Source organism: Muntiacus reevesi, chromosome 10 (genome assembly GCF_963930625.1).
Source record: "Muntiacus reevesi chromosome 10, mMunRee1.1, whole genome shotgun sequence".
Taxonomy (NCBI): Eukaryota; Metazoa; Chordata; class Mammalia; order Artiodactyla; family Cervidae; genus Muntiacus; species Muntiacus reevesi.
Window position 1 is genome coordinate 36280551 of NC_089258.1, and position 13207 is coordinate 36293757.

General features: G+C 46.6%; 1 protein-coding gene across 1 annotated transcript in view; it reads right to left on the reverse strand.

Moving 5' to 3' along the window:
- Positions 1–13207, reverse strand: part of ASTN2 (astrotactin 2) — a 984610-nt gene that overhangs the window by 50373 nt on the left and 921030 nt on the right. Inside the window, exon 20 of the mRNA XM_065946624.1 lies at positions 6167–6308. Coding sequence (XP_065802696.1) covers positions 6167–6308 — 142 coding nt within the window. The remainder of the gene's footprint in view (positions 1–6166; positions 6309–13207) is intronic.

Sequence of the window (13207 nt, forward strand, 5' to 3'; positions counted from 1 at the left end):
CCATTCAGATGACAAAACTGAAACTCAGATAGGTTAAGAAATTTGCCCAGGGCTGCAAGGTGTAGGTACTGGAAGTGAAGTAAAAGTCGCTCAGTCGTGTCTGACTCTTTGTGACCCCATGGACTATACAGTCCATGGAATTCTCCAGACCAGAATATTGGAGTGGGTAGCCTTTCCCTTCTCCAGGGGATCTTCCCAACCCAGGGATCGAACCAGGTCTCCCGCATTGCAGGCAGATTCTTTACTAGCTGAGCCACACGGGAAGCCTGTAGGTACTGGAACCAAGGTACAAATTTACCTCTGTCTGAGTTCAAAGACTTGAATTAAAAATACGTGTATGTGGCAGGGTGTGGGGACAGATGTACCTTCAAAACATTTATTGCCCTTCCCTTTGCTGTTTTTTGACAAGGTGATCATGGTAAATTCTTATGTTCACATGTCTTAGGACAAAGTCAAAGCACTTTCTCATATACTATTCAGTTTGCTCTTTGCAACAACTTGGGAAGGTGCAATTATCTGCATTTCATGGAGGGATTAATTAGCTCCATTTTCCAGATGAGAAAGATGAGGTGTGAAGTACCTTTCCTGAAAAGTGGGGTATTCTTGTCTCCAGTGTTCTTTCCATTGCAAATGTTTGCTTGTGGTTAGAAGGTCCTCTTCCACTATCCCTACCAGGTGCTTCTGAGAATTCCACGTGTGTGAGTGGACAAGGACAAAGTCAAGAAGGGCAGGTGAGGATGGGGGTGTGGTCAGCTTGGGGATGGCTCTCAGCTCTCTCTCTTCTTCTCCTGTGACTCTGGACAAAATGTTTAGTCCTTTAAACCCCAGTTTCCCCACCTGTGATATGAAATATGATGAATATGATGTCAGATCTATAGGGTTATGGTGAGGATGGAATGAGATAGCACATGGAACATCCTTGGCCTGGCTCCTGACACTGAGTGAGTGCCCAGTACATGCTTATCATTGCCTCACTCCTGTTATCCAGGAGGCCCTGGGGCCTCTGAGAATTGGGCCGTTGGTCCAGAGTCCCCATCGCTGCCTCGGTGTGTGAGTCATAGAGCCCACTGAGTTTAACCTTTCCATTTAACAGATGAGAACATCAAGGCCAGAGGCGGGGGAAGAACTTGGGAGAACTCCCAGGTCTCGCCGGGAGCAAGTGTGGGAACTGCTCCCAGTCTGCCTCCTGACCTCCGGCTCCTCCCTGGCCCGGAGCCTCTGGTCCCCGTGGGCGTGGGCGCGGGCTTGCAGGGCCCCGGCTCCCCTGGCCTTCCTCTCACAGAGCTGAGGCCCAGGAGGGGAGGGCAGGCCTGCGGCGAGCCTCCCAATGTGTGGAGGTGAGCCCCCACCCCAGGAATTAGGCCTGGCGCTGCTGTGTGTTTGCTCAGGACCCTTTGGCAGTCATCCATGCTCAGAGAGAGGCAAGGAGGCCAAAACAAGACAGAGGCTAATTACCTCGGGTAATAGGAAATTGGGGAGCGGCAACAAAAAGGGTGTCTAGGCCTCCGGCCAGGCGAGGGCAGAAGCGATGGATGCAGCCTGGTCTGACCCTTCCACCGTGAGCGGCGATCCCTGCTCAGGGTCACCCTCGGACTCCGACAGCCCAAAGGCGCAGGAGCTGGTCACAGTCAGCACTGCTGGGGACCCGCTCCCTCTGCTGCTCTTTGTTGGTTTTCATTCAGAAGTAAAACAAGTGAAACAAACAAGGAAATTCAATTTAAATAGGACCAAGTGCCAATGCCCCTATTTTGTTATATCAGGGTGAGCTTAGGACGAAAAAAAGAATCAGACTTGACTTTGACTCCTACAATTGGTCTCAACACTGTGGGGCTGTGTAAAGTGACATGGATGGAGAGGCTGTGAAAGCAATTTGCTTCCTAGGTAGGGTGGAGAGAGGCAGTGGGGATAAACAGGGGCCAGAGAGAGAGAGAGAGAAGGACAAACCAAAACTCAAATAAGCAACAGGATTGAGCAACTGAGATACATGTGTGCGTGAGTGCCTGCTGTCACTTCAGTTGTGTCTGACTCTTAGTGACCCAATGGACTGCAGCCCACCAGGCTCCTCTGTCCATGGGATTCTCCAGGCAAGGATACTGGAGTGGGTTGCCATGCCCTCCTCCAGGGATCTTCCGATTCAGGGGTTGAACCCACGTCTCTTATGTCTCCTGCACTGGCAGGCAGGTTACCACTAGCCCCACTTGGGAAACCTGACACACACACGGAAACACAAATTAAGAGAATAACACACAGAAAGGCAAAGAAGGAATGATTGGAGGATGGCACACAAAGACAGTAAGCTATGTGGAAAATATTCACAAGAGACAGAACAAAAAGCCAGGAGAGAGGTACAGAGGGGCAGAGAGGTATGGTAGGGTACAACAAAAGTAAGAAGGTAAGAAAAATTGGAAGAGCAAGGGCCCAGGAGGAGAAGAGAGGGAATGAGAAAAAAATTCCCACGGCAGAAGGATGCATATCGAGAAATCTCTAGCTGGGGTGGGTCTACTGCATCTTCATTTTGAAGACACTGAACTTGTGAAACAAGGAGAGGATGTGAGCATCCCGCTCAAGGTCCCAGAGACAGAATTGGCGGTAGTGGGGTGTGAACCCAGACTTTCTGACTGAGAGATCATGCCTCTGTGCCTAAGCACCCGAACCCTTCCATCATGCCTTCTGGCAGTCATGGATGGAGGGCCTGATGTCCACCCATGCTTAATTAAAACTCGGGAGTCTGGACTCATGCTCTCTTTTCAGCCTACTTCTCTCCAAATGATCCTAGATGCTCATTCTTCTCATAGCTCTTCCCAGATTATCCTGGGGAAAAAAAGAGACATTGAGAACCAGCAACTGGGACAAAGAGAATGAAAGAGGAAGTAGAAAAAGAAACTAACATTTCCTGCAGACCTCTCCCACATGCCGTGCATTCTGGTAAACTCCATTCATGGAGTTTCTTCATGCTCTTCCCTACAAGTCTATGAGATCAGAAGATTCCCGGCCCCCTTTCCCAGAGGGAGGAATTGTTGCCTAGAGCAGTAACCCCGGGCCTTCCCCAGGGCAGGCCGTGAGTACAGGACAGCAGCAGGGTATACACCCAGCTCTGCTCATCTCCAAAGCCTGAGTTCTTTCCACTGCCTCATGTAGCCTTTTTGGCCCAAGAGAAAGAAAATTCATTTTGGTAAGCAAAGAACAAGCAGAAAATGCAAAACCCCAAGAACTGACACTGGAGCTCTTTTAAAACTGGAGACTTGAGTCGGTCAGGCTTCAGGGGAGGAGAGCCGCCAGTGGGATGAGAGACGGGTCCAAACAACACGCTGGCTCCTTGTCAGAGCGGCCCGCATCCCAGGCTGGTTAATAAAATCGATTTCAGAAAGAAAATAAAGACGTGTTCAGCATTAGGGATGACAGGCTCATGACGAGCACATTTTCAGGACAGGAAAAGAAAGGATGCTCCTGTTTTGAGAGGTGGGAGGGAGGTGGAGGGGGGCGGGTGGGATGTTGGTCAGGAGTGATGGAAGAGGCGAGCGATGATACTCATCAGTCCTGGAGGATGGCAGCTTATGTGTCAGCTCTCGGGGTTAATTGCTCTCGGGGTTCCATAAAACATCCCCTTACTCGACATAGCAGGCCCGTAGGACTCCAGCCTGGGTAATGCTGAGTCCCCACAATGTCACCCAGAGACAGGGTCACCACTCATGTCTCAGCAGACAGGAACCAGCTGCCGGGGCTCCGTCCCTCTCTACTACATCTTCTCTCCCAGCAGTTGGAGAATGGAGCGGGAGGTAGCTGAAATTCATTGCTCCTACAGCAGGGCAGCAAGCGCAACAGTGATAAGAGCTAACGGTCCTCACGCTCCTACTGGGGGCTTGTGGCAAAGTGAAGAATTTGGGGGCGTTATTAGCTCATCAAATCCTCCCGGGCTCCCAGTGAACCAGACACCATATTGTCTGATTTACACACTGAGGGAAACAGAGGCTGGAAGGTTGAGAAGTTCCCCCTTTGCCAAACAGCTGAGGAAGTGCAGGGTGGAGGTCTGTCTGCCTCCAGTCTATGCCCTCAATAAGGGATGGAGGACCCAGAAGTCAGGCAGCAGAAGCTTTCCAAAATGTTGCTTTCTTCATAGGATCATAGCCTTTAGAGTTAAAGAGGATCATAAAGCTCTTAATCTCACCGCACACTTGTATTTCACAGATGCAGTGACCCTAAAGCTCAAGGGATCAGCGTCAGAGTTTACTGATTAAGAGGCTGTAGACTCATGCTCTGAAGCCCTAAATACCACATCATTGCTAAAGGCCTGAGGTAAACACTACCGCTGCTGTAAAAGTTACCCACACGTCCCACTGAAAGATGTCTATAGCCTATTGTACTTTAGGGATTCCATTCCTAGAGTTCTTGCTGTCCCTGACTGATCCTGCCTTTCTTTATAAAATAAAACCTGGGCCCTTATATCTATGACACAGTCACTGGCAGAGCCCAGGTCGGAAGCCCTGATTTCCATCTCATGGTGATATTCCTGAGTCTGGTGCATGAACACATTGAGTGTTACAAGGAGCCTGAATATGTCAAGAGCTGAAAAGAGTCCAGTGGTCTTCAAAAAAGTCACATTCTGCCACAGAAAATAGGGATGGGATATGTCTTGGAGATGAGTCACTCAGTCCACCAGGGAAGCCCTTTGGAGATGGCGGACATTTACAGATTGCAGAGGGGCTACCCTGGTGGCTCAGATGGTGAATGATCTGCCTGCAATGCAGGAGACCTGGGTTCGATCCCTGAGTTGGGAAGATCCCCTGGAGAAGGAAATGGCAGCCCACTCCAATGTTCTTGCCTGGAAAATCCCATGGACAGAGGAGCCTGATAGACTGTAGTCCATGGGTTCACAGAGTCAGACATGACTGAGTGCCTAACACATACACACACAGTATTTACTGAGTGCACACTTAGACACTCTGCTGAGGTGTTCCTTATTTAATTCTCATGCAAAGCTACAACCAGAGTTTTATTATTTCTGCTTTACTGAGGCTCATAGAGGCAAAGTGACTTAAGGCCACACAACTAAAAATGTCAAACCCAGATTTGAATCCATGGTCTGTGGTCTTCCAAACTACCGTTAGGTTTTAAGTTATCGAGGCTAGACATTTTGTCTAAGGCACATTTATATACTTGCCTTCTAACACAGTGCCAAGACACAGGAAATCTTTAGACAGGTCTATTGAATAAGTAAATGACTATAAGTGAGTAAATAAAAATGTGAATGAATTAAAGGATGAATAAATAAGTGAAGGAATGATGGAGTATAAGAATGAATGGATGGATAGATGAATGGGATGGATGGATGGATGGATGAATGGATAAAGGAAAGAAGAGGGGGGAGATAGATGGAGAGATAAACAGTGGATAGATGGATGGATAAGCAAATGAATCAATGAATTAAATTAAAAAAATGAGTGAGCTGAGTCATTAATTGGTCAACAGTGCCTACTTAGTCAACAATTGCAGCTTTCTAGATAAGACAGGGAGGTGGCTTGTGGTTTCATAATCAGAGAGTGAAGAGAGCAGGTCTCTAGAACCCTATGTTACAGCTCTGTGGCCGCATCTTAATGAGGAGACACTCACTGAGTGGGGAAACAAAGACAATGAGCCCCTTCCCCGCTGAGATGGACAGGTGAGTCTCAGATGCGTCAACGCTTGCAGCTCCAGACACCGGGATGCAATGACTGTGCAATACTCTATGAAATGGTACTATTACTGAGGGTCTGGATGGATCTAATGGTGAAAAATTATATGTATATCCTACACATGTACAGAGACTTTAGATATGCCAATCTACCACCTTTCAGAGGAGATATGAAATAAAGAAAAGGCCACCACGCAGAGACTCCTCTCTCTGCCCTCCTTGCAGACTTGCCATGTTCCCTCTCTGGCCTGCTGTTTCTTCCTCAGTAGGAGGAATGGTTCTGAGCGACTGGCTTCCTCGGGCCCTTTAGCACTAGCAGTGTATGATTCTGTGACTCACTGTGGTGATATTTCTAAATCTTAGCATATCAAGGTGCACACACAGACTGGTCTATAAAACATTTGGCTGGCCTGGACAGATTACTCATGCCGTGCCTCCCCAGACTACTTAAACTTGCCCTGTCTGCTTCATGCTCCCCACACACAAAAGATGTCTTACTTGTAGAGACCGTCGGGCTCCAGACACTTGAAGATGACGGAGTAGATACTGACATCAGGGACCTCTCCATGGCTTCGACCAGCTGCTACACAAGATGTACCCAGGCCAGAGAGTAAGTCATCGGCAAAACTCAGGAATTCTCCTGGAGGGAGACAAAGAAAGATGAGCTCCCCAGCTCAGGCCTTGGTGAGCAGACATTCTTGCTGTTGTCCAAACCCATCCAACGTCTGGATACCATTATTAAGAGGATTAATGGACAAGCACAGGACATGAAAATGACACAGATCAGGGTCTACTCCTGATGACTCCTTGCTTAAATTTCTGTCTGCATTTTCTCAAGTGTGACGTGACATACTAATACCTACCTTTATAAGACTGTAGCAAAGCTCAAATGAGGTATATTACCATGCAATAAAAATGCTTGACAAGGCAACAGGAGGATAGTGCTCTCTGTCTCGAGTAACTATTTCAGCCTGCCATTCACTGCCTCTCCACTTCTTCAGCAAGCTTCTCTGGAGTTGCAGTTTCCTTCCTCGCATGATGAAGGTGTTGGACTAAGGATGTCAAACAGGTCTCATGTCACATGGTCACCACTACACATCGGTACTGGCTTCATGGTATGTTATACTGAGGTGGACTGAGACTGTTACAGCTCACAGGAAGAGAGTTCCATGACTGATTAGTGATGAAGCTCATGAGACAGGAAGGGACCGTAGACGAGCAAGTGCCTTGGACCCCATGCTTTCTAAACGTCGGTCTAGCCATTGGATTTTAGGAGCCTGCTGAAGTTTACTAGAAATAGGGTTAATCACGAAGATGAGATGGACTTTCCTGGTGGCTCAGTGGCAAAGACTCCACCTGCCGATGAAGGGGACGCAGGTTTGATCCCTAGTCTGGGAAGAGCCCACTGCCCTAGAGAAAATGAGCACATGCACCACAACTATTGAGCCTGTGCCCCGGAGCCCAAGGGCGGCAGTTACGAGCCCATGAGCCACCGCTGCAAAAGTCCATGCACCTGGAGCCCATGCTCCACGCCAGGAGACGGCGCCCCAAGGAGAAGCCCACGCGCTGCAACAAAAAGGAGACCCTGCTCTCCATGACCGAAGAAAGCCCACGTGCAGTGGTGGAGACCCGGCACAGTCAATAAAAATCACGATGAAAACAAGTGAGCAAATACGTCTCTTTAAAAAATAAAAGATGATGAGATGAAGACTAGGAAGAATAACTAAACATCTGAAATCTTGGGATCTAGGCTTAGTCAAGAATTTGCTGTATAACTGTGGACAACTGAATTCCCACCTCTGTACTCACGCTTCCTCCTCTACAGACTGAAGGTACTACAGTCACTGTTTGGATTTCTGAAAACATAAAATAAAAACAGCTGTGCACGAAGACTAAGTTATAAGGATAAACACTGTGGTACTACGTGCACTAGCAAGAATTTAAAAACAGCTATTTAATGATATCAAGATAGTACCATTAATTATAGGTCAATGATGCAATGAAATATTTTATAGTCATCAAAAATAACATGGAGGAAAACAAAGTTATTTGAAAGGATATCCATAGCCTGGTTCAGTTCAGTTCAGTCCAGTTGCTCAGTCATGTCTGACTCTTTGCGACCCCATGAATCACAGCATACCAGACCTCCCTGTCCATCACCAACTCCTGGAGTTCACTCAAACTCATGTCCATCAAGTCAGTGATGCCATCCAGCCATCTCATCCTCTGTTGTCCCCTTCTCCTCCTGCCCCCAATCCCTCTCAGCATCAGGGTCTTTTCCAAGGAGTCAACTTTTCACATAAGGTGGCCATATGCTCTTCCATAGCATAGTAGTTTAAAAAAAAAAAAACAGTTTACATTATTACAGAATAATTTAATTTTTGGTGGAAATTTTACATGTATCTCTATCTAGAAAAAGGAATAAGATATAGCAAATGCATAATATGACTTTGGAAAGTGAGATAATGGGTACTTTCTCTTATAGTTTTGCTTATCTGTCTTTTAAAAATTATCTACAATGGACATGTATTGCTTTTGCAACAAGAAAAAAATTAATCAATGGAAATTACTTAGAAATTAAAGTAAATGAGCCAGACTAAATGGCCTCTGGGGTTTCCCTCATAGCTCAGTTGGTAAAGAATCTGCCTGCAATGCAGGAGACCCGGGTTCAATCCCAAGGTTGGGAAGATCCCCTGGAGAAGGAAATGGCAACCCACTCCAGGATTCTTGCCTGGAGAATCGTATGGACAGAGGAGTCTGGCAGGCTATAGTCCAAGGTGTCGAAAGAGTTGGACACGACTTAGCAATTAAACCACTAAACCACCAAATGGCCTCTAAGTCTTCCAGTTCTAAAACATGATGATTTTAGAGGCAAGTGAGGTACTATATATACTATGTGATATGAAATGAGATGAGGCCTCCAAACTGCTGACTCCTTGTTCTTCTTCATGTGTGATGTGGAGGGCTTTGCACTCTTTCCTCACTTAGATTCTCAGCAATAAACAAGAGGAGGACGTCTATTCAACTGTCTTCTCTCCATGTGGGATTAAGGGCAACCCAACATGGTAGAATCATCATGAAACAGTCATGATGTGTCTGGGAAGACATGGCACTTCTCTACTAGGGAACTGAGTGGGCAGAATTTACAGATCACTTCCTTTTGGTCTTCTAAAGAAGAGTTTCACCTTCTCTCACAAGAGAACCATGTGACATTCATCTGACTGAACTGTCTAGATGACCCTGGGATTCAAACAGACAACAGTTCTAAAACATATTTGCCCCTATGGTCCAACAATGCACATCTGATGCGTAGTGTTTTTGGTTTTCTGCTTTTTACAAAGGAAAAAAAGCAGACTTGATGCATACACGCCAGAGCAAGCGTCTCAATCAGGCTAAAGTCAGTGACATACAAGTTCAGCTGCTATTGCCAGACAGACTTGGGACAGAATTTGAGTTCTAACAATTATTACAAGTCCCTTAACTTCTCAAGTCTCAGTTTGCCTTCCTGCAGCAAGGGGTCAATGACTCTTTTATGAGATTGGAATCTAGAAAGAAAGGCTGAGTCCAGGAAGAAAATCTGTTTAGAGTCAGAGGTTTTACCCCCCTCCCCCCAAAAAATTGTGGAGGTAATTGAAATGCTTTTTCTCACCAATTTTGGCATCCTTATGTTTTCTGTAGGCCTCTTATATCAAGCTTCTTCCATAATAAAATCATAATCCAAGATGTCTTCCAACTTGGTACCAATTCAGAATAATATATGGGGTGAAAAATTAAGGAGGAAAAACAGAGACTGTTCACTGGATGGAGTGAGGGCTTTGTTTCTCTTGGTTTTTCAGGATTCCAAGTCTGGCTGCTTGCATTTGTTTTTTTTGAGCTTGAATCCATGTCTGTCTGCTTTGCAATTTGCTTCCAGATAGCCATTGAAAGAGTTGGCCCTCGGTGAGGGAATTCAGTATGCTGTGGCCTGTATTAACCGTCTTCAAGCCAAAAGATGGTTGACATTTAATTTCAAATAGACATCGTTTTCCAGATATTTCCATGCATTTCAGAATAACTTAGACCATGGATAAAAGCCCCATTGGTCAGTAAGTTCAGCACATGGCTCAGTTTATAGGTTTGGTTCAAGTACAGAAATTGAATAATGTGGAGTAGATAACTAGTCACGTCAAACACCTTATGATGATGCTCAGTGTTCAGTTCTGTTTGGGGCTCTATACATATAATAACCATCCAAACAAAAACAGCTACTATGAAGGAAACTGATATTTTCATACCAACTTTTGCTTTTCCCATTTAATTCTCACAAATCCAGTCTTAAGGAGTTAAATGTTAGTATATCTATGATAAAGCTAAAGTGAAGTTCACAAATCTAGGCAGAGACAGAGCTGAGATTTGAACCCACATCCTCCTAATTCCAAAGCCATTCTTTGATGCTATGCTGCCTCCTAGAGAAAGTTCAAAAAACCAAGAGTGTTAGACAGGGAGCTTTCTCAACTCCTTTCAAATTGCGATTGAATTCGTGCCACTCTCTTAGGTCTACAGGCTTGGGAAACGAAACAATAAAAGAAATGGTCCCTGACCTTCCACAGCTTGTAATCTGACAACAGGAAGGGTTGTTAAATACAAGAACAGACCCATAAAGTAAACTGTAAGATTGCTTGCTTTGGCACTCTATTCCAGAAGGTTTAAATGCAACCTAGAAGGAGACAGGTGAACGCAGCGACCCCTCACTGTCCTTCCTCTCCCAGTGGGGGTGGGGGGTGCTAAGAAAGGCCTGGGGGCTTCTCAGTACAAAGGTGAATTTGTGCAATTCAGCATATGCCTTGTGGTATCACGGTATACACATGTCTGGCAGCGGTATAGTTGAATGAACAGCAATAAAGTGCCGTGGTTAAGAGGTTGGGCTCTGCATTTACACTGCCTGGGGCTAAATCCTGGTACATCCCCACTTACAATTTGCTTTGGACAGGTTCCTTGACTCTCCACATCTATTTTTATCATATGTTAAATGGGTAGAATAATGCTATCTAATTTAACAGCATTGTTGTAAATATCATATAAAATATTATATATATGTGCTGTTTACAAACCAATTAGCACAATGTCTGGCATACGGTGACAGCTCAAAATAGAAATCAGCTGTGAGTACTGTTTTTGTTGTTATTGTTGTTGTCATCACAATAGAGGAGAGATATAAGGACCATCAGGGATTATTTTTATCCAGCCTGCTCCTCTTCCACATGACAGAACTGAAGCCCAGATAAACAAAGTGGCCGTGTCCACGGCCATACACAAAGTGGGAGGTAGCCCTGGATCAAGCCTGACCTCTCAACTCCTAGAGCCTATGAGACAATTCCTGCCAGCGAGCATATGAGAGAAAATCACCGAGAACTGAAGAGCTTCCAGAGCCGCTCAAGGAGCCTGCGCTCCTCAGGCTGTGACCAGCTTCAATCAACACGCATGCGAGCCACACGTGCTGGCCATTTACTGTGTGCCGGGCCCTTTGCACGGCACACAGCTCCCCCCTGCCGTCTTCTCCCACTTGAAATCTCCGAGGACGACAGAAAGCCCAGGGAAGACAGAAGGCATTCCATAGATTTCACGTATGTAACGTAGCCCCACGGTGGTTCGTGAATTAGAACATCCAGACCTCCAGGCCGTAAGAAGAGACAGTGAATGTGGTGGGGGCTGGAATCGGTCTCCTGGATACCCACCCCAGACTGCAACCAGATCAGCTCCAGTTTGATCTATCTTATAGACTAATGGCCCATGTTCTATTTAGGTTGGGAATAAAGACTGTTCTTTAAAAGTCTTGGCTTAAAAGTTTTATTGCTTAAAACGTTTGAATCTTAAAACCCTGCCGCACTCCCTGATAGAAATTCAGAGGCTCGGGAATGTTATCAATACACCCCCATTCGAGGATTTGCAGCTAGCTTCACGAAGAGTCCAGAACCCCAGTCCGGCTCTCCTGCCTCCGAGCACTGTGCGCCTTCCACCGGGACACTGCTTGGGCCACCTCTTTCCTAGCATGTCACGGCCACATGGCAGAAGCCTTCTAGACCCAGGCTGCTGCCGCCACCTGGCCCATGCCTGTCCAAAACTACCCTAACATTCTTTTTCTGTTTTCCTTTCCTTGAAAACAGATAGGGAGTTGGGACTCGCTGAACAGGAATGTGCCTGTTCCCCATTATGGCCCTTCTGGGGCTGTAACCTGAGTGGGCTCGGGCCAGACCCCCGCACATTTCTTGATCCACTCAGCCTCGAGCCTTGCTCTCATTACCATCCGCAGAGAAGGTCAATCACGGTTGTGCTGAAGCTTCAGAACCAACCCAGCAAAGCCCAGAGCGAGTTTCCTGAAGGCCCCACCCCCTCTGCCTCGGCGCTCTCCCTCCCCTTTCATCACTGCCTTGGTCCTCTTCCTCCTGGTTCCCCCTCTCCTGGTTCCCCCTCTCCTCCTCCTCCCTCCCTCTCTCCTCTCTCTCTTGCTTCTGATTGAGTTGAGGTCACAGTCAAAGCCGGCCATGAGAGCAAATTGAAAACAGGTTGGGAGAAAGGCAGCAAAGAAATTCCAAGATGGAAGGGGCCGGGGCAGTGAGTTATTTAGCCCAGGTGGGGAGAAAGGTCCCTGCTCTGAACACTACTCTCTTTTCAGGAAACGCCGAGGGGACTGGGAGGCCACCCTGGGCCTGGCCTCTCTCTAACCCGCAGATGCTCTTCACTGCAGTGCCCAGGGAGCAGCAGGGCTCTGCGCCTCCCCCACCTTTCCTATACGTGGGCAAATGCAGAAGTTCATTCTGAGTCCTTGTCGGTGACAAGATGCATCTTTGAGGGCCTCACACCGTTCAGCTGCAGCCGGTTTGTTTCTCCCCAATCCTAAAGTTATTTTCAATCAGAAGAACTGGTTGTGGGATGCTTTTCACATTTGCTGTCATGGCAGTATGAGCTAGCAAAAAGAGATTGGGTTTGGGGCGGGGGGCAGACGAGACCTGCTTTTGAAGCCAGGCTCCATCACTGATGAACTACATTATCTATGGATAGATGATTAAACTCTCCAAGAAAACTTCTTCATCTGGAAAGCAGAGGATCATCAGAGAATCAGCAAGGAATACATGAGATAATGTATGCCATGTACCTGCTGCATGAACGGTTTACCAATGTCAGAGCTCCCTCCCCCAAGCTACCTCATCCTCATCGTATCTCATCAATTTGCTGGATGACAAACTCTTTAGTGGTCAGACTCAGCTGCTTTCAGATACATTACATAATACCTAATTCCCTATCACCTACCCTCCCTTTTTTTCCCCTGCAAAATGAAGTAATTTTAACAAGAAGGACAGAAGGTAGGCAGTCAAGGAGACAAGGAAAGAGGAGAAGATGATGTTTCTTTAGCTCTTATCATATGACATCAGCAGTGCTAGACAGCTTTACGTAATTGTCTTGATTAAACATTCAAAACAACCCTGACTTGATTAATAGTCAATACTATGGACACCTGATGCAAAGAACTGACTCATTGGAAAAGACCCTGATGCTGGGAGA